Source organism: Anguilla rostrata, chromosome 17, assembly GCF_018555375.3.
Source record: "Anguilla rostrata isolate EN2019 chromosome 17, ASM1855537v3, whole genome shotgun sequence".
Lineage (NCBI taxonomy): Eukaryota > Metazoa > Chordata > Actinopteri > Anguilliformes > Anguillidae > Anguilla > Anguilla rostrata.
Genome location: NC_057949.1, coordinates 10,207,056 through 10,225,975, shown reverse-complemented (window position 1 = coordinate 10,225,975; position 18,920 = coordinate 10,207,056). Strand labels below are relative to the sequence as shown.

The following is an 18,920-nucleotide window of genomic DNA, read 5'->3' as shown; positions in this document are numbered from 1 at the left end:
CTTTTTAGCCCATTACAATTGATGATCTCAAGAGCACTGCAACTCAGATGAACCCTTCATCTAGTTTCCTAAACGCCATCCCTGCAAAACTCTTAAAAGATGTGTCGACAACAACTGGTCTCCAATTTAGTCTCCATGATAAACAGTTCTCTCATGATGGTGTAAGTCCCAACTTATTTTAAATGTACAATCGTCCAGCCACTACAAAAGAAAGCAAGTCTAGACACTTCAGTACTTAATTAATATAGACCCACTTCAAAATTACCATTTGACTCCAAAATCTTGGAAAAATGACATCAATCTTATCATTTGAGGTTACTGACAGTCATATACGCTTTTTATCACCATGTTCGGATTGCTGTAATTCCTTTTATACCTGTTTAAGCCATAAAGCTATAGCCAGGCTCCAAATGGTACAAAATTCTGTAGCAAGGCTGTTAACGAGGACAAACCAAAGGTCACATATTACCACAATTTTAGCTTCCTTGCACTGGTTACCGATCGCATTCAGGATTGATTTTAAAATCTCACTACTTCTAAAGCTTTGCATGGCTTGGCACCTCTCGACACATCCGAGCTTTTGCCTCCATTATGAAACCAAACACGCTGTGAGGTCATCCGACCAATCACGACCAAATGAACCCTTCATCCAGACTCCAGGCTGAAGACAATGAACAATTGTGCTTTCGGTCACGGCCCCTAGGCTCTGGAACCGTCTCCCTCCGGATATCAGAACAGCTGAGTCAGTGTGGCCTGATTCAGCGTGATCAGACTGAAGAGACATCTTTACAGGTTAGCTTTCAACGTCTTTTAATTTAATTTATTCCCTGTAGACACATGTTACAGATTAGCTTTAATTTGTCTTCTAATTTATTCCCTTTTTCTGTAGATTTTTTTTCCACCATCTGCCATTTTAAGGGTGCGATGAAGCTACGCAGATCAATAGAGTGAGAGTACAATAATTTATTGCAGTTTTGTAACAATGTTCATTTATCATTTATGAATAACTGATTAAAACCAGATGCAATTTACAGAACATAAAAACACACAGAACCACAAACTACCATTTCATTATTAGTATTATTATCACCACATTTTTTTAAAGAAGGACATTATTTACAGAGTGGAAAATACTGCCACACCCAGAGTAGAGGTGGCTGAGTGTTGAGTATTGCTATCGTTTTTGCTCGTTAAACGCCAGTGTATGCAGAACTGTGCGACTGAGCGCTGTTCATGGGCTGAGCATTCCCTTCTCCTCAAAAACACTCGGGGTCTTGTTAGATGCACATCCTTCAGCAGAAACTGACCCTAAGGAGCAACCCTTCACCATCAGTCTGGCAGCTGGCAGGTACGGCTAGAACAGGGGTTGTTGTAAAGGGTGGAGCAAAAACTCTTTTGAATCCTTTGAACCAATTAAAAGCGCGTTGTTCTCCACAGCAAAACTCATGATTGGCATAAATTAGCCATATAATGCAGCCCTGCCCATGAGTGGTTTCATGAATCCTCATACTCCCATAAATATTATTTAACCTTTGAGCGCTGCAGGGTTCCTGACTTTTGTTTTCATCTTAAATTCAGTGAAAGTCAGACCCAGTAATCCAGGTGAGGCGAGTGAGTGGTGTAATCAGCTGCATTAATGCATCAGATAAGTACTCAGTAACAACACAAACCAGCAGGCCCTGTGGCTCTCAAAGGGAAAGAGTGAGTGAGAAGTTCAACATCAGCAAATCTGGACACACAGTGACTACCTTCAAACGGAGAGCTGTGTTTTGTTTTTGCACCGTGAGTAGAATGCGAGAAGTCAGTGTCCAAGTGTTTGCCAATGTGTGCTTTCAGTAGGCTGCAGCTTTTCTTGGGAAAATAAAATGCAGTCACACTGAAAGCATTATCATCTAAACAAACACGAAAGGCCTTTTGGTCAACGGTGAGCAGATTCAAATTAAAAAAACATTCCACTGACGGAGGCAGATGAAACTGAAACCAGAACCTGGGACATATTTTCCCAGAACTTTTCTCATTATGGTTTCCGTGCAAGAACAGAGGAGCACGCAAGTCTAGGGATAAGCGGGTTTTGAAGGAAAAACCACATGGAAGTGGAAGAGTGTTTATGGAAGTATGGGGAAAAATGCCTTTGATCTTCAGTCACGTCAGGGAGGCGAAAAAGCTTGTCGCTCTCTGAGTTGCACAGCGGAGAGCGACAGCTAAAAAGAGAGAGAGAAAAAAAAGATCTCCGCTTCCTGTTCTTCATTCCCCAGACTCAAGAGTTCCACATAACTCATATTTCTGTGGAAAGAGTCCCGCAGCAGACTCATTAGCTATCGGGGGAAAGGCGGATATCCGCTCCTGACCAAAAAAAAAAAAAACAAAAAAAAAAACACATGGGTTTACTGCATACACATTTCTCGTTAGTTCAGATGAACGACTCACAAATCTCCAGTCAAGATACGGGTCACTATTCACAAAGGCCCCCTGGGATAGTTCTCTGAAAAAAGTTATCAAAACCAACCCAGGGCCTGGATTTCATTGGAAGTGTCCCAAAAAAAAAAAGTCAGTTTATAGCCAGAAATGTATACTGTGAAAGCGTCACTTCGGATGATCTGAACCACAAATACACATAGTGAAAAAGCCATGTTACCTGTGAATCCAAATGAACACCATCCCTGGGTTTTCCCCTCTTAGGAGAGCAACCCCTTGGGGCTGTTGTGACCTTTGACTTGCGCTAAAGTTGTACAAATCGCTTTAAGACCTGCATAAAGAGACTTCGGTACATTCATAGAGTGCGACTGGTAAAACCCAGCACAGCTCCGCCTCCATCGGCCATGTTTATTGTACAGAAACGCTCACGCTCACAGCTGTAGGAAAAAAAGCACCGTGCTGGAAAGAAGAGACAGTGGCGCGAACCAATGCTGTGCTTTCACCTCTCATTCACAGAAGATCAGAAAGGTTCATCTGATGCACAACAAATAAAAAAACAACAAAAAAGGGAGGGGAACATGGGTGGTGACTCATGTCTAAAAGTTTAACACATCAAGTGACCCTTTCCCCCGGTTTATGTAAAAAAAAAAAAAAAAAAAGCAGAAATTCAGTCCGGTAAATGAGTAGACAGAAAATAAAGAAGGAAACAAAAGAAAGAAAGGACAAACTGAATTAAGCACAGACAGTGTGTGAGCCCAGCTTCAGTCACTCCTGTTTTTAGTATTTACACAACAGAAGTCTTTAGCCATGAGAGCTAAGGAAAGTGAGTGTGATGGGGGGGAACTCAGGGCCACACCCATAACTCACAGCATTGGGGGGGGGGGGCTGAGTCCTCTTACGATGGACCTCCATTTTATTCCTCCGACTGCTGCTCCTGGCTGTCTGCTTCTGTAGGGGGAGGGGTGTGTGTGGCTGTGGGGGGCGTGTCCTCAGCGGGCCCCGCCCGGGGAAGCTCCTCCTCCCGGGAGGACTGTGTGCTGAAGCTGCGGAGGCGGGTGGGGTCGGCGGGGGGCAGCAGGGTCAGCGACTCCACGCTGAGGGTGTCGCCATTATCGTCCGAAAGGAGGGAGATGGTGGGCTGGGGGGTGGGGGTGAGGCTGGGGGCCAGGGCCAGGGGCGGGGTCACGGGAAGGGCAGTCTCAGCAGCGGGGGCGGAGTCCGCGCTGTCCCCCCCTTGTTCCGCCTCGTTGGGGGTCCGGTCCAGGAATGCTGCATCGTCTGTTCCCATGGAAACAGCAGAGCGAAGGGGGAGAGGGAGGGAACAAACAACACAACAGGGGACGTCAAGTCACTTGCTGACAAGGTGGACCACAAAACAATCTGCTTCTGCTAACTGAGCTACAGCTGGGCCAAGAATGTGGTTGGAGGCCCATTCCTGTCCCTGTGTCTCTAAACTACACAATGCCCTGAACAATGCATGCTTGTTCTGAGGGTGCAGAACAGGTGCCTGAGGTATGTGATCTGATATCGTTTTGGAGAAGTACTTTAAGCACTGCGGTGCCTGAGTGGCACTCCTGAACAAAGCCGTGACTGTGACAGCCTCCCCGCCAGAGGAACCGAACAAGGAAGCCACTTTGTGAATGCTGGGGGAAAATGGGTCACGGAGGCAGCGGGAAAAGACAAGATGGCTGACGAAACAATTCACTTTACAGGCGGTAACAGACCCAGGAGTAAGGCGGGGGGGTGTGAACACACATGAGAGCGATGGGAGCCAAAACCTCTGGGGGGGGGGGGGGGGGGGGGGGGAAAAAAAATACCAAAATTAAAAATAAGAAAATCATCAGCAGCAGCAAAAGCATCCACCGTATTATTAAATTAATTTTATGAAACAACACAAATGAACAAACAAATCACAATAGGATGAAAAAAAAATGAGGTCACAAAAAGAAAGAACATCCGAGGAACAAGGGATAAAAGTAATGGCAAGCAGATGAGGACGAAAGAAGAAAAAAAAAAAGATAAAATGGGAAAGACGGAGCGCAGGAGAGGAGACTTGGAAGGCAGGAAAACTATGTTTATTATTCTTTGGAAGGGAAAAATCACTGCAGAACGTTCTGGAAGGGATTTGGCCCCAAGTGGCAGATCTGTTTGCAATATCTTTGTTTAACTTTGACCAGCCTGATCATAGCACTAATTAAGCCAGTAAAATCTCTTTTCACAAAACCTGTTTAACAAAATCTCCATAAGAGGGAAAAAGAAACTTGGTATTTCTGATTGCTGTATCTTAGCAGTACCTTCATACAAGCTCAGCTGCGACTGATACAGGATACAGTGGCACTATTATGTGCATACTTAAATTACATTCATTTATACATTTTTTAATTAAAACATTTTTATTTGTAAATTTAAGTATGGCATATTTGTATCCATATATTAAATATTCAAATAAATAGAATGGCAATAATATTAAAATAAAAATAATTTGTACATTTTATTATATTTTGCAAAAGTCTATACTACGCAAGAATAGCCCCGCCTTCCATTCTGTTCGCTGGCTTCTTCAGGACGGGGGGGAGGAGTTTGCAATGAGAGGGCGGTGCTGGGGTGGGAGGTGGAGTCAGGTTTGGGAGACAGCAGGAGTCAGAGCGGAGTGGTATGGTCGAGTTTGGGGGTGTGGGGCCTGGGTCAGCGATGAAGCGGGCGTGTTTTTGGAGGGGCTGGGGTTGGATTTGGGAGGGGGCGGGGCCCTGGTGCGGTGGGGACAGAGTGGACCTGCCTGGTCGGCCTGGGTCGCGGCTGCTCGGCGGTCTAAACCCAGCGTCCGCCGCGACTGTCGGCCTCGGACAGACTAAACCCCCTCCGTCTTCCTTTCCTGCCAGACCTGACTAGAGGAGAACAGAGGGACAGACCACAGGGCAAGGCTGAACAATGGAACACAGAGAGGAGGTGGGGGCACAGAGGGTGAAGAACAGCGCTCCATATTCATAGACCATCTCAGAGCAGGTTTCCCCTATTTCTGAGATGCTTTACAAATACAGGCCTGGGGTTACTGAGACAAGAAGGAAACGGACCGTGGCTGTATGCTCACCTTTCAGAGCCAAGCTGAAGCTAAGCAACCATTCACACAGCTGGATAAGAAAGCAAGAGATTCTTCAGACCTGGGGGAGTCATTTCACCAAGCAAGATAAAAGGATATCTGGGATAGGGTGAAACTTTAGTCAGCCAACCCTGTTCCTGGAGAGCCAGAGAGCTTTTCAGTTTTACAATTATTCCAACTGCGTAAGGGTTTTTCCTTTGTCCAAAACATCGAAACATTTGGCACTCCACAGACCAGGGTTATGCTCAGGGGGAGGGGGGGTCAATTCAAGAAATTAATAAAATTGAACTGATTCATTGAAAAATATTCAATGAGGGTTTTTGAATACATGAATTTCAATCATTTTTGTGAATCGACTAAATTAAAATGGAACTGACCCATACTGTGGAACTTTCCCCAGCTCTGGTCGAGACCGTAAGGTGAACTTCTTCAAACATACATTTCTATGCCCTCATGTTCCAATTCAAGTTTTGCTGCAATTTGTGGTCCAAGTGGACCTTGCTTTAATAACCCTGCAGGCGGTGTTTTCTCTGGAATCGAACTTGGAGTGGGCTCTGCTGGGAAATATTTTAATTGAATTATTATTATTATTATTATTTCTAAGAAGGCATCCGATTGCTCAAATGTGTTCTCAACACCACACCCGAAATCCAGTGCTAAGTCATGGGCGGCCTTGTCTGAGTCATGCAACATCAGTCTTTCCATACTGTCCAAACGAGCAGAGGAGGAGCTGGTGCCTGATGAGCTTCAGAGCGCAGTCAGCATTGGCCTGGCCAGTATTCCTTAACACATCATGGGGGGGGGGAACCAACCCTGGAACAGTGACTTAACAGGATGAGCCACCCAGTATCCCCCTCACAAACTCAAATCTTTAAGCCCCACACAACCACACCTTCCAGAAAAGCCCTCGATGGAACAAACATAGAAAAGTTTTTTTTTTTTCTTTCTAAGTTTTTTTCTTTCTTTCCATTCAAAGTGAAAAAAAGGGGGAAGAACAGACAGATGAGGTTAATCAGGATTCGCACAGTCATGTACAGAACCATCTGAACCCCCGCAACACTTCTTCATGTGAGGGGGGGGGGAAGCACCAGAGAGCAGCGGTTCAGGAGCTTCCGTGTGTGTGCGTTCCTTTAAATCACACCTGACTGAATCCACTCCAAACCAAAAGGGCCCTTAACCTCCTTGGAGATCTGTCCCAGTCTGAGAAGGTATTTATATCCACCATATTAAGGGCAATTTCTCATTGGTTCCTTTTTTAAATCCGTCCAGACGCCGGATATGTGGAATAACCAGTAGCGACAGGAGCCGGTCGAGGCCAGAACGTTATCCGTTTGTTCAATAGGCTTTTGAAAAGCCCCCAGGGGGCAGGCTTGGTGAACTGGCCTTTCGCTACAAATACCACACACAGTGCTCCATCACCACATGAAACAAATAACCAAACACCGAAAACGTCCATATCTATCTCTATATCTCCTGGCATAAATCCTCTCTATATCGGTCTCTATCATTTATGCAAATTTGGCTAGGTCTCATGCAAAACAGATTCTATATCGCAATGGGACTGTCTGGTTAAATAAAGTGTAAAATAAATGAGTGTCTCAGGTGTGGGTAGGGAGCGACAGACTCATCCACCCATAATGCCATCCCAACGAATAATGGTATGCTACAGACTTTTTAAAAGTCTCAACCAACGCAGTGCGGGGAAGATCGAGCGTTCGTTCGTTTGCCAGATCTCAAACCGCCCATTTCTATTATTTCTGCATTTACCTACCATTTGAATAAATTGACGGACAGGTACAGAGCACTTTAGCAATTGCAGAGATGAATTCTGCACTGACAGAGATCAGAGAGTGCAGTCGTGAGTACGTTGAGGGAATTTAAATTTATTTATTTATTTATTTATTTATTTAAACTGCACTACCAGAAGAACAGAATTTACACCGATAAGCAGCAACATTCAGCCACATTCCCAGGGATCTGCAGGAGCGATTTTAGATTTTAATGACGTGAAATATTTTAAATATGTAGCTGACCCAGGTCATATATATATATATATATATCAATCACAGAATGTGACAGAAATGGCAGATCTGTCAGCAGTAGCTTGGCTTTTGTAGCAGGGGCTGGTATATGGGCCTAAAGGGGGTTCTTGGTGTTTCCCCAAAGCAAGGCTAGCCATGCTCTGATTCTCAGTAGAGCCGGGGACGGATGTGGGAGTGTGTGACCTCACCCGAGGGGGTGGGGACCGGGGGGGGGCGGGTCAGGTGTTGACTGTAATTACTCATCACGCCCAGCTGTTACTATACACAGAATCCGGAGGGCGCTTCGCGAGAAAGTGATCACTCAGAGTAACGTGGAAGTCACAACGCACCGCTCACGCAGACAGGGCCTGCTGCAACAGACACTTACAGACTCCCTGAACACTTCACCACATTCACCCTTTTACTGCACCTTCATCCAAGAGACATGCCAGAGCACACCTCACACTTCGGCAATCAAGCTTTTATATTATACAAGGAAAAATGACTTTAAATTATCCCCATTTATATAGTTCCATTTTACTCATCTCAGGCACATGTTTATCATAATATTATCATTGGCATTTGTTATTTGTCTTAAAGGTCTATCTTGTGTTCCAAATTAGTACTACAAACACTGAAACAGTGTACCAGGCACTTGTCTAAACATGTCACTGTAAATTGTACATATATAATGTTAACAACATAAACTGTAATGTCCCCATAAAACAAATGCACAAAAGAAAACTGGATGCAGCAGGAACCTGAATCTTTACGGGATTACTTTCCCACGCTAAACGCTGCAGTAGAACTGGAAGAGCAGTTGGCTTCTTGGACACAAATGCATCGCATTCTTTCATAAAATGCACAGGACTGCACACATGACAGCAGGACCGGCGGTGGTCGTGAGGCGGGGCAGGTACTGCATACCACAGCAACGTGGCCTGAAGGGCAGGGCGACTGACATGCACTACGCACCGAACACACGCACACACAAACATACACACACACAACACACGCACAAACATACACACAGGTGCACATACACACACACAACACACGCACAAACATACACACAGGTGCACATACACACACACACACCAAACACATGCATGCACAAACATACACACAGGTGCACATACAAACACACACACCAAACACATGCACGCACACACACACACACGCACGCACGCACAAACATACACACAGGTGCACATACACACACACAACACAAAGCACACGCACGCACAAACATACACACAGGTGCACATACACACACACACACACACACACACACACACACACACACACACACACAAAGCACATGCATGCACAAACATACACACAGGTGCACATACACACACACACACAACACAAAGCACACCCACGCACAAACATACACACAGGTGCACATACACACACACACAAACATACACACAGGTGCACATACACAGACACGCACCAAACACATGCACGCACAAACATACACACAGGTGCACATACACACACACGCACCAAACACATGCACGACAAACATACACACACACACGCACGCACGCACAAACATACACACAGGTGCACATACACACACACAACACAAACACACGCACGCACAAACATACACACAGGTGCACATACACACACACAAAGCACATGCATCACAAACATACACACAGGTGCACATACACACACACACACACAAAGCACACACACGCACAAACATACACACAGGTGCACATACACACCAAACACACGCACGCACAAACATACACACAAGTGCACATACACACACACACAAACATACACACAGGTGCACATACACACACAAAGCACACACACGCACAAACATACACACAGGTGCACACACGCACGCACAGACATACACACAGGTGCACATACACACACACACACACCAAACACACGCACGCACAGACATACACACAGGTGCACATACACACACACACCAAAGCACATGCACGCACAGACATACACACAGGTGCACATACGCACACACGCACCAAACACACGCACACACAAACATACACACAGGTGCACATACACACACACACGCGTGTGAACACACACGTCCCCACAAACATACACAGACAAACATAAACAGGCAGACATGCACAGACACAAACATGGCATGCACATACACATGCACTCATCACGTGCACAGGAACACAAACACACGTGCACACACATATACCAAACGCCCAGACACTTGCTCGCAAAGACACAATAGGGATAGTCATCATACAAGGAACACAGCAATAAGCATGAAAGGCTGAGGATTGAGTCTTCTGACAGAAAACTGTTTCAGTCCAAAACAATTAAAAAATAATAAAATAAAAATATAGCTGTGGTGTGGGGCGGTGTGTTTGAGATGGTAGCTGAGGGGCGGGGTGTTTGGGAAGGTAGCTGAGGGGTGCTGGGCAGAGTGTTTGGGATGGTAGCTGAGAGGCACGGTGTTTGGGATGGTAGCTGAGGGGCAGGGTGTTTGGGATGGTAGCTGAGGGGCGGTGTGGTTTGGGATGGTAGCTGGTGGGCAGGGTGTTTGGGATGGTAGCTGAGGGGCAGGGTGTTTGGGATGGTAGCTGAGAGGCACGGTGTTTGGGATGGTAGCTGAGGGGCACGGTGTTTGGGATGGTAGCTGAGGGGCGGTGTGTTTTGGGATGGTAGCTGAGGGGCAGGGTGTTTGGGATGGTAGCTGAGGGGCACGGTGTTTGGGATGGTAGCTGAGGGGCACGGTGTTTGGGATGGTAGCTGAGGGGCAGGGTGTTTGGGATGGTAGCTGAGAGGCACGGTGTTTGGGATGGTAGCTGAGGGGTGCTGGGCGGGGTGTTTGGGATGGTAGCTGAGGGGCAGGGTGTTTGGGATGGTACCTGAGGGGTGCTGGGCGGGGTGTTTTGGATGGTAGCTGAGGGGCGGTGTGTTTTGGATGGTACCTGAGGGGTGCTGGGTGGGGTGTTTTGGATGGTAGCTGAGGGGCGGTGTGTTTTGGATGGTACCTGAGGGGTGCTGGGTGGGGTGTTTTGGATGGTAGCTGAGGGCGGTGTGTGTTTTGGATGGTACCTGAGGGGTGCTGGGCGGGTGTTTGGGATGGTACCTGAGGGGTGCTGGGCGGGGTGTTTGGGATGGTAGCTGAGGGGTGCTGGGCGGGTGTTTGGGATGGTACCTGAGGGGTGCTGGGCGGGGTGTTTGGGATGGTACCTGAGGGGTGCTGGGCGGGGTGTTTGGGATGGTAGCTGAGGGGCGGTGTGTTTTGGATGGTACCTGAGGGGCTCTGGGCGGAGGCGGTGCTGGGAGTGACCGAGTCGCAGCGGCCCGTGCTCCCGCTCCCACTGGCGCTGCCGCTGGAGGGCGGGGATGGCGAGGACAGGGGGGAGGGGCTGTGCTGGCTCACACACTGCGCCACCGCGAACCCTGGAAAGCACAGGCAGAACCACACCGCGTGTTCACAACCTCCCAGCAACCGTCCAGCAACCGCCCAGATACCATCCAACCACTCAGACACCTCCCTGCAATCACTCAGTACCCATCCTGCAACTACCCAGCAACCCCCCAGCAACCACACAGCAACCACCCAGATACCTCCCTGCAATCACTCAATACCCATCCTGCAACTACCCAGCAACCCCCCAGCAACCACACAGCAACCACTCAGACACCTCCCTGCAATCACTCAGTACCCATCCTGCAACTACCCAGCAACCCCCCAGCAACCACACAGCAACCACCCAGACACCTCCCTGCAATCACTCGATACCCATCCTGCAACTACCCAGCAACCCCCCAGCAACCACACAGCAACCACCCAGATACCTCCCAGCAACCACACAGCAACCATGCAGCAGTTGAGTTGGAGAGTTGAGTATTTCTAAGCCATGTAAACTGGGTGATGATTATATGGTCAGGGAAAGAATGGCTATGCATATCAAAGGCCCAGCATGCCTCAACACTGAGGCTGCCATTGTACCAGCAGCAGCCAAAACAAACCCCGTGCACGCCCCCCTGTTTCAGTCACAGTGAAACATGACGACAAGAACCACGAGTTTCCCCTTAATGGTTTGGCAGGTGTCCAAGGCATTTCTTAGAACCAGAATGGCGTCGTCTGAAAACTTGCTGCTGTAGAAAATTCCAGAAAAACAACCTGAAAGTTTCCAATTAGTCAGCTAGTTCCCCTTTCAGAAATACTCTCTGATATAGCAAAACCAGGTCCAAAAACCGCAGGTCACCACCAAAATGGGCGTAGAACCTGACCGCTCTGACAGAACAGCTGGTGCCACAGGTACTGAAAAGACGAGCACAGCCACTGGCTGGTTTGCCCAGGCGATCCTCTTGGGCTGCCATAGCTCCCAAACTGGACCCACAGGCTGTATGTTCATTAGGGATTTGTTGAGGGATTAGTGCTAGTTGGGTGCGGCACCTCTGGGTTTGCCTCTTAGGGCAGTTGGAAATGACAGATAGAAGCAGCTGTTTATTTCCAATGCTCAGTAACATACTTAAACCTAAGGGGGGGTGGGGGGTTAAGTCGTTATAAGGCCATCTGTTTCTGATCAGCCATGTACCTTCTTTTTTCTCTTAATTTTCCCAGGCCAAGAAGCAAAGTTTAGATGTTTCTGGGACATGTTATTCAAGCACTACTCCTGGAATCAAGGTTCCTAGACCCTGGAGAGCTGCAGGGAGTGCTGGTTTTTGTTGTCACACCACACGTAATAAATCAAACCAGTCAATTCCTTATCCCACATTATCCCAATGACAACCTTCTCCACAGCCCAACAGAATTGCAGCATTAAAAAAAAACAAACAATCAATCATCAAATGACCTAGAGCAGGGGTGGCCAACCCCGGTCCTGGGGAGCCGCAGGGTCTGCTGGTTTTTGTTTTCACCATAAATACAACAACCACTTAGACAAAGGAAACAGGTGTGGTGAGTTAACTGTGTAATCAACTGCTTTAACTGATCAATTAAGTGCTGAGTAAAAACAAAAACCAGCAGACCCTGCAGCTCTCCAGGACCTGGGTTGGCCACCCCTGACCTAGAGTATTTTGGGACCAATTTGCCAAAAACCTCAACAGACATTTTTATTTTTCTTTATTTCTATTTTGCTCACAAGGTTGAGATATTTCTATCTTAAATCTGCACGTTGCCATTTAAGACCACTTCTCGTGTCTGAAGAAATTAGCTTGTCCTGTCCTGACCTGCCCCCTCATTCCCCCTGTGAGGCATATTCCAGAGAACCAATTGTTAACACATCCTACCAGTGTGTACACAGCTAAAGTCAAACAAAGGCCTACACCCTCCATTAAATTAAACATCTATTAAGAGAAAATATGTGCAGTTTCTTCTGGCGAAAAACGATCTTGTGTTTGACTGATGCGGTTAATGGCTTTAAAAAAGAAAAGAAAAAAAGGATTGTAACAATTGCTGCCCCTGCAAGGTTCTCAAACTGGGTTTCAACTCGAGGCTGAGGTTAGTGCCTAGAAGCACGCCCCCCCACCATTTCTGTCCCAATGCCAGAAGTCCATAACCCTGATCTCGGAGAGCTGCAGCGTGTGCTTGTTTTTGTTATTGGCACACTTACTTTGTGCAATCAACTGTTTTAGTGGATCAGTAACAGACACTCGGCTCTGAACTGGCTGCTACTTTTAAGCTGAAGAGAAAAGCCAGCAGACTGTGGCTCTCCAGGACCAGGGCTACAGATCCCTGCTCTTAGGATTAAACTGTAAATAAACAAACTGAATATAGAATAACTTCATTTTTTTTTTTTCTCAGGGGGAACTTCAAGAATGTCAATGTAGATGAGCGATAACAATTAATGACAGCAGAATATTCACTGTTCAGCTGTAATTTCATAACTTCAGTTTTATGAAACTTGAAAAAGAAGCAGGATGAAAGAAGATAATCTGATCAAAACTAATTTTGCTAGCTAGAGTGACATCTGGTCTAGATCATTGCCCATTGTAATCTTGAGGAAAAAAAAATTGACCACAGAATAACGTTTATGGAACACAGTGCATTTTTCCTCAACCTTTGTTTCCCTTTTAGTGTACATGAACATAATTTTGGTACACTGATAGCAATTTATTTTACAAAAAATCACGTATCTCAATGGACGTCAGACACGTTGAATGTAGGTTTAATTTTGTGAGTCACAGAAAATTATTCACTCATTGATCACTCAAAGGTTAATTTGTCAAATGCTACGTACTAATGACAGTCAAGGAAGGCAATTTGCTTAAATGTCTTTAAGCTTCATCTTACAAAAAAAGTTTCAGAATTCTTTTTTGATTTGCTGCCATGAGCCAAGTACTCGTTAACAGCATACCAGAAGACAGTTTCTGATCACTTGTGGCGATACTATAGACTGAGATGTAAAAAACTGGCATCAGCCAGCTATCACACCGTATGTAAAATCATGAAATGTTTTAGCCTCCTCTTAGCGAATCATGTTGAGTGCAGATCTTTTATCAATGAAGTGACTAGCAACCAAAAATAAGAGAACTGCCAGTGTCCTTCTGGAACCACATCAGATCTGAAACATAACTTTCCACAGGTGACAAGCATTGTCTCGATTGTTTAAAAATGCTTACATAGGTTTAATGACACAAAAATGAGAAAAGCAGAGATCTTCCGAACAGAAATAGCTTTTGAATATCAATACATTTTATATTTAAATATTTTGTGCCCCTTTCATTTAATACACAGTTTTCTTCATAACAATGAATACGGGTCATCTTTAGGATTACCTAACCAATTCTGCACACTATGATCCCTCAGACCCTAGTGGCCCCTAACAACCGCCTATCGACACCTTAGCAACTAACAAAAACTCGAGCAACCACTTGTAATCACCTAGTAACCCTAGCAACAACAGAGTAATCACTAAAGTGACCACCAAGTAAAATTCTAGCAACTGCCTGTAATTACGTAGCCACATTCTTATATTCACCTACGGGCACCCTAACAGCCATCTTGTGATACCCAAGCAACAAACTCATATACCCTAGCAAACAATTAGCGACACCCTAGGAACCAGTTAGTAATGCCCTAGTAACCACCTGGTGACACCCTAGCAAGCACTTGTAATCACTATAGTAACGACCTGGTGACACCCTAGCAATCACACCCATCTGTAATTACCTAGCAGCACCCTAGCAATCTTCTAGCGACACCCTAGCAACCATCTAGTGTAGATTAAGCAGCCACCCAGTAGTCGCCATTAATCACATATTAACCACCTGGTAACATCCTAGATACCGGAAATCCTCAACTAAAATCTTTCCTCCATGGTTTCCAGGCATTAACCTTGCTTGCATGTTATCCATTCTGGAAGTGGAATGAATGAGATGGGTGCAATGTAAGATAGAACCTGATCGGTGTGATGACATCATATGGTAACAGTGTGTGCACTTCTAAGCAGAGCGCAAAGGGATAAAATACCCAAATACAGACAAAACAAGGCACTTCAGAGCTCACAGTTTGTAAATACTATCGGTTCATCTGGAGGTTGTATGATTTGGAAGCCGTGAAAGGGACACCAAGTGTGAATGTGTTTCTGAATTTAGGTTATGAGTGAATTCATATTGTTGTATATTCCCCAAATATGGTAAGAGAGAAAGACTGTGTGTGTGTTTGTGTACATGTGCAGGGATTGTATTCGTTTTTATTGTAATTGTTATTATTCTAAGGATCTCCACTGAAATGCATTGAAATCTCACACACTTAACAGATTGTGTGAGTGTGTGTGTGCGCACACATTAGAGTGGTCACAGTAAGAAAAAGTAATAATATAAACACACACACACACACACAATAAGACAGAAATATCGGTGGGGGAAATTGCATTAAAGGAACAATGAGCTAAAGGAATAATGAGTGCACATTAGCAGTGATTAGTAATTGTAGATTATGAGCGTGTTTGTGCATGTGCGATTGCAGGCATGCGTGCGAGCCCAGGTATTGTGTGTGTTCTTGGGGGGGGGGGGGGGGGTGGGGGGGGGTGTGGTGTGGTTGTGTTTTACAAGGACTTGGTCATTGAGAGTTCTTTTTAAAAAATTTGCTTTTGTTTGCAAGAACCACAGGCAGCTTCGTCAACAGTTCCAAAAGTGCTTCAAAGAGAACTCCCAGCTGTCATTTGGATATATGGTCAGGCAGTGAGGAGAGTGGCAGTGTGCCACATTGGCTTACATCCAAAGTCAAGGCCTTCAGGTACTGTATTAGTGGCATCAAGAAATATGCAGCTGTACAAATCTATAGATGTGTTTCTTGTGCGTGTGTCTGTGTGTATGCGTCTGTGTGCAATTACTTTCATTGTACTACATTTCATATATGATGACTGACAAGGACGACACTGCTACAACAAACTTCTGAGCAGACGCAATAAGAGTGCATTTCTCAGAAGATCAGAACAGGAGAATGAAGATGACCATCCTACCAAGGTTGCCAACTGATGTGCTTATTTTAAAGCTAGTATAAAGAAGTCAAACGGATCCCGTTTTTCACAATTGCAGGGATACTGAATAAAATACAAATAAGCTATACAAGAGTAAAGAGAAGCCACTATGGCCATATATATATATATATGTGTCTGCCAAAAAAAGAAAAAGTGAAAATGAATCTATGTTTCTTGGAATCTCTCTCAATGAAAGTCCCAAACACTGGAGCCAGCAGGCAATCTGAAGCACAATCTGCAGACGCGCGTCAGGCAGACGCACAAGCGAAAGAAAGGTGGCGTGTGTGACACGCCTCACCGCCAGAGCAAAACGCGCACGCCTCGAATTCTCCCTCCCATACGCCCGTACGCCGTCCCGCCCGTCTGCCCCGGCATTCCCCCGACCTCCCCCCCCGAAGCGGCGGCCGGACGTCCCGCTCCGACGGCTCTGGGATTTCCCTCTCGCCTGGGGCGTGCGGTGTACGGACACAAAAGGGCGCTCGTTTCCCGTCAAACCGCACCGCTGGCCTCGTCCTGGGCCACGCCTCTGCGGCTCACGCCTTAGGCGCTATCCCATAATTTGGCCTTCCTGATTTAAAGGTACGCCGGCAGTGCCCGACAGGGAACGGACACAGTTGTGAACCTGCCGACACCTCCGCGGCCCAGCGGCGGCAGGCCTTACCTGCCCACGGGATTCACCTGGCACTCCGCCCCTGCGGTGCTACCAGAGCCTCCATGCCCCGGTTCACCTGTGTGACGCTGTTACCAAAGTAAGGATGTTACCTGTGACGCTGTTACCCGTGCGAACGCGTTACCTGTGCAAAGGCATAATCTGCACAAAGACGTTACCTGTGCAAAGGCATCACCTCTGTGAGGCCATTACTTGTGCGAAGGCATTACCTGTGCGAAGGCATTACCTGTGCGAAGGCATTACCTGTGCGAAGGCATTACCTGTGCGAAGGCATTACCTGGCACTTTGTCGACGGAGGCGAAGACGGAGCGCTGGACGCTGGGGTCAGTGAGCCCGCGGCGGGCCTGGTCGTAGAAGCGGAAGGGCAGCTGCTGGGAGCAGGAGGCTGCACCCCCTCCGAAACCCAGAACATCCGAGGAGGGCTGGACGGGCAGGTCCAGGAGCGCTGGGGAGGGGGGGGGGGGAGAGAGGAGAGGGAGTAAAAATCATTTTCCCTGCTGTGCTCACATCCGAGTCGCACCCGCATTCCAGGCTCCAGCGGCGTCTGCTTCTCTTCTGCTCCGGCAGAGAACTCTATTCCTGAAAGGCCACGTCGGCTTCTGAATTTCATGGCACCTCTGGATCTTAATTATACCCATAAATCAATTAAGCAACATTATTTTCACTGCATTTATTGATGAGCTCATTGATGATTGCCGATAACTGGAAAAATGGTTTAATGTGGTCTACTCTGCGAGCTGAATCAGCGCTGGCAAACACAGCCAATTCCCTAATCAGGCCAGGGTGATTGGCAGAACCAGAACGCACACCTGTCTTCCCACGCCCTGCCGAAAAGACACATTGGGATTGTCGGAGACTGCCAAATTTGCATGTCACAAATGGAACATTTACCCAGGGGTCTAAAAATAGTTCAACTGTTCTACGCAGAACAAATACAGGAGCTCTTAAGTCCACAAGCACACGGACGCACACGCACACACGCATACACAAGCACACACACAAACACGCATACACAAGCGCACACACACACGCATACACAAGCACACGCACACACAAGCACACACACGCATACACAAGCACACGGACGCACACACACACGCATACACAAGCACACACCCACACATACACCAACGTACACACACCAAGCCACAGCACACACACCACACAACACACACACCAACATGCAACACAGCACACACACACACACAGCAACACAAGCAACACAAGCACACACACACACATGCATACACAAGCACACACACACGCATACACAAGCACACACACACACATACACAAGCACATGGAGGCACACGCACACATGCATACACAAGCACACACACACAGCATACGCACACAGCATACACACACACACACAGACACACACACACACATACCAAGCACACACCACACACCATGTACACAAGCCACACACACCATACACAAGCACACACAGCATACACAAGCACACCACTGCAACACAGCCACACAACCATACACAAGCCCACACACACACACATACACACACACTAAGGCCATCGCCCTTTCACAGCTATACTACATTTCCCTGCCAGAGCCATGGAGGTTTTGCGCATGTTTTGGGGGTTAAAATGTGTCAAAGGTCATAACAGCGCATCCAGATTCAGCAGGTTTTTACATTTCATTCAAGCCATTATCATTTTTAAATGACCATAAATATGTTACACTGTATGCAGCAAAGGGAAAGCTTCACAAAAAAGGGGCATGGCAGGTCTTTGACATGCAAAACAAGCTCATTTTGGCTTGGCCACAAACTTATAATAACCAGAGACATGGCCATAAACACCCAGAATGCCAAAAGCATTCCCAAAATGCAGCCAAGTCATTGCAGGAAACAACGGTCAGGGCATTAACTCCCAGTTTTTGGAGGGAGTCCCTTTTCTGTGTTGCGTTTCGGTGCCAGTCAGGCAGTACATTCTGGAGTGTGTCCAAGCCGATTTGTTTATTTATTTTTTGAAAAGTGCAATGCCGTGGGGATTTGCCCAAAAAAAATAAAAATAATCTTTGATCGTAAAACATGAATCAGTCGACAGGGGTGAGTCACACATTTAAAAAAAACATCCCCCTCAAAATCCTGCTCTTTGCAATAGTAGCTTCAGGATTCTCTGTAACTGGCCGGACGGCAAGCAGCAAGTCACATGAGTAACACAGAAGCATCGTGCTGAGATGAAGATGAACTCTGGCTCAGAGGGGAAAGCAGCCAGGGAACGTTCTACTGCATCTCC

The 18,920-nt window shown here is 46.6% G+C and overlaps 1 protein-coding gene across 6 annotated transcripts in view; it reads right to left on the bottom strand.

Moving 5' to 3' along the window:
• Positions 1-948: 948 nt before the first annotated feature.
• clec16a (C-type lectin domain containing 16A) overlaps positions 949-18,920 on the bottom strand; it is a 57,051-nt gene continuing 39,079 nt past the window's right edge. For 3 of the 6 annotated variants that reach the window (XM_064315909.1, XM_064315910.1, XM_064315913.1), the window contains 3 exons: positions 16,937-17,104; positions 10,807-10,956; positions 949-3,693 (listed from right to left, as the gene is read on the bottom strand). In XM_064315909.1, the coding sequence (XP_064171979.1) occupies positions 3,329-3,693; positions 10,807-10,956; positions 16,937-17,104 (683 nt within the window). In that variant the 3' untranslated portion in view covers positions 949-3,328. Of the gene's footprint in view, positions 3,694-5,191; positions 5,301-10,806; positions 10,957-16,936; positions 17,105-18,920 lie in introns of all 6 variants that reach the window. The other 3 variants (XR_010326807.1, XM_064315912.1, XM_064315911.1) reach the window with 3 other exon arrangements.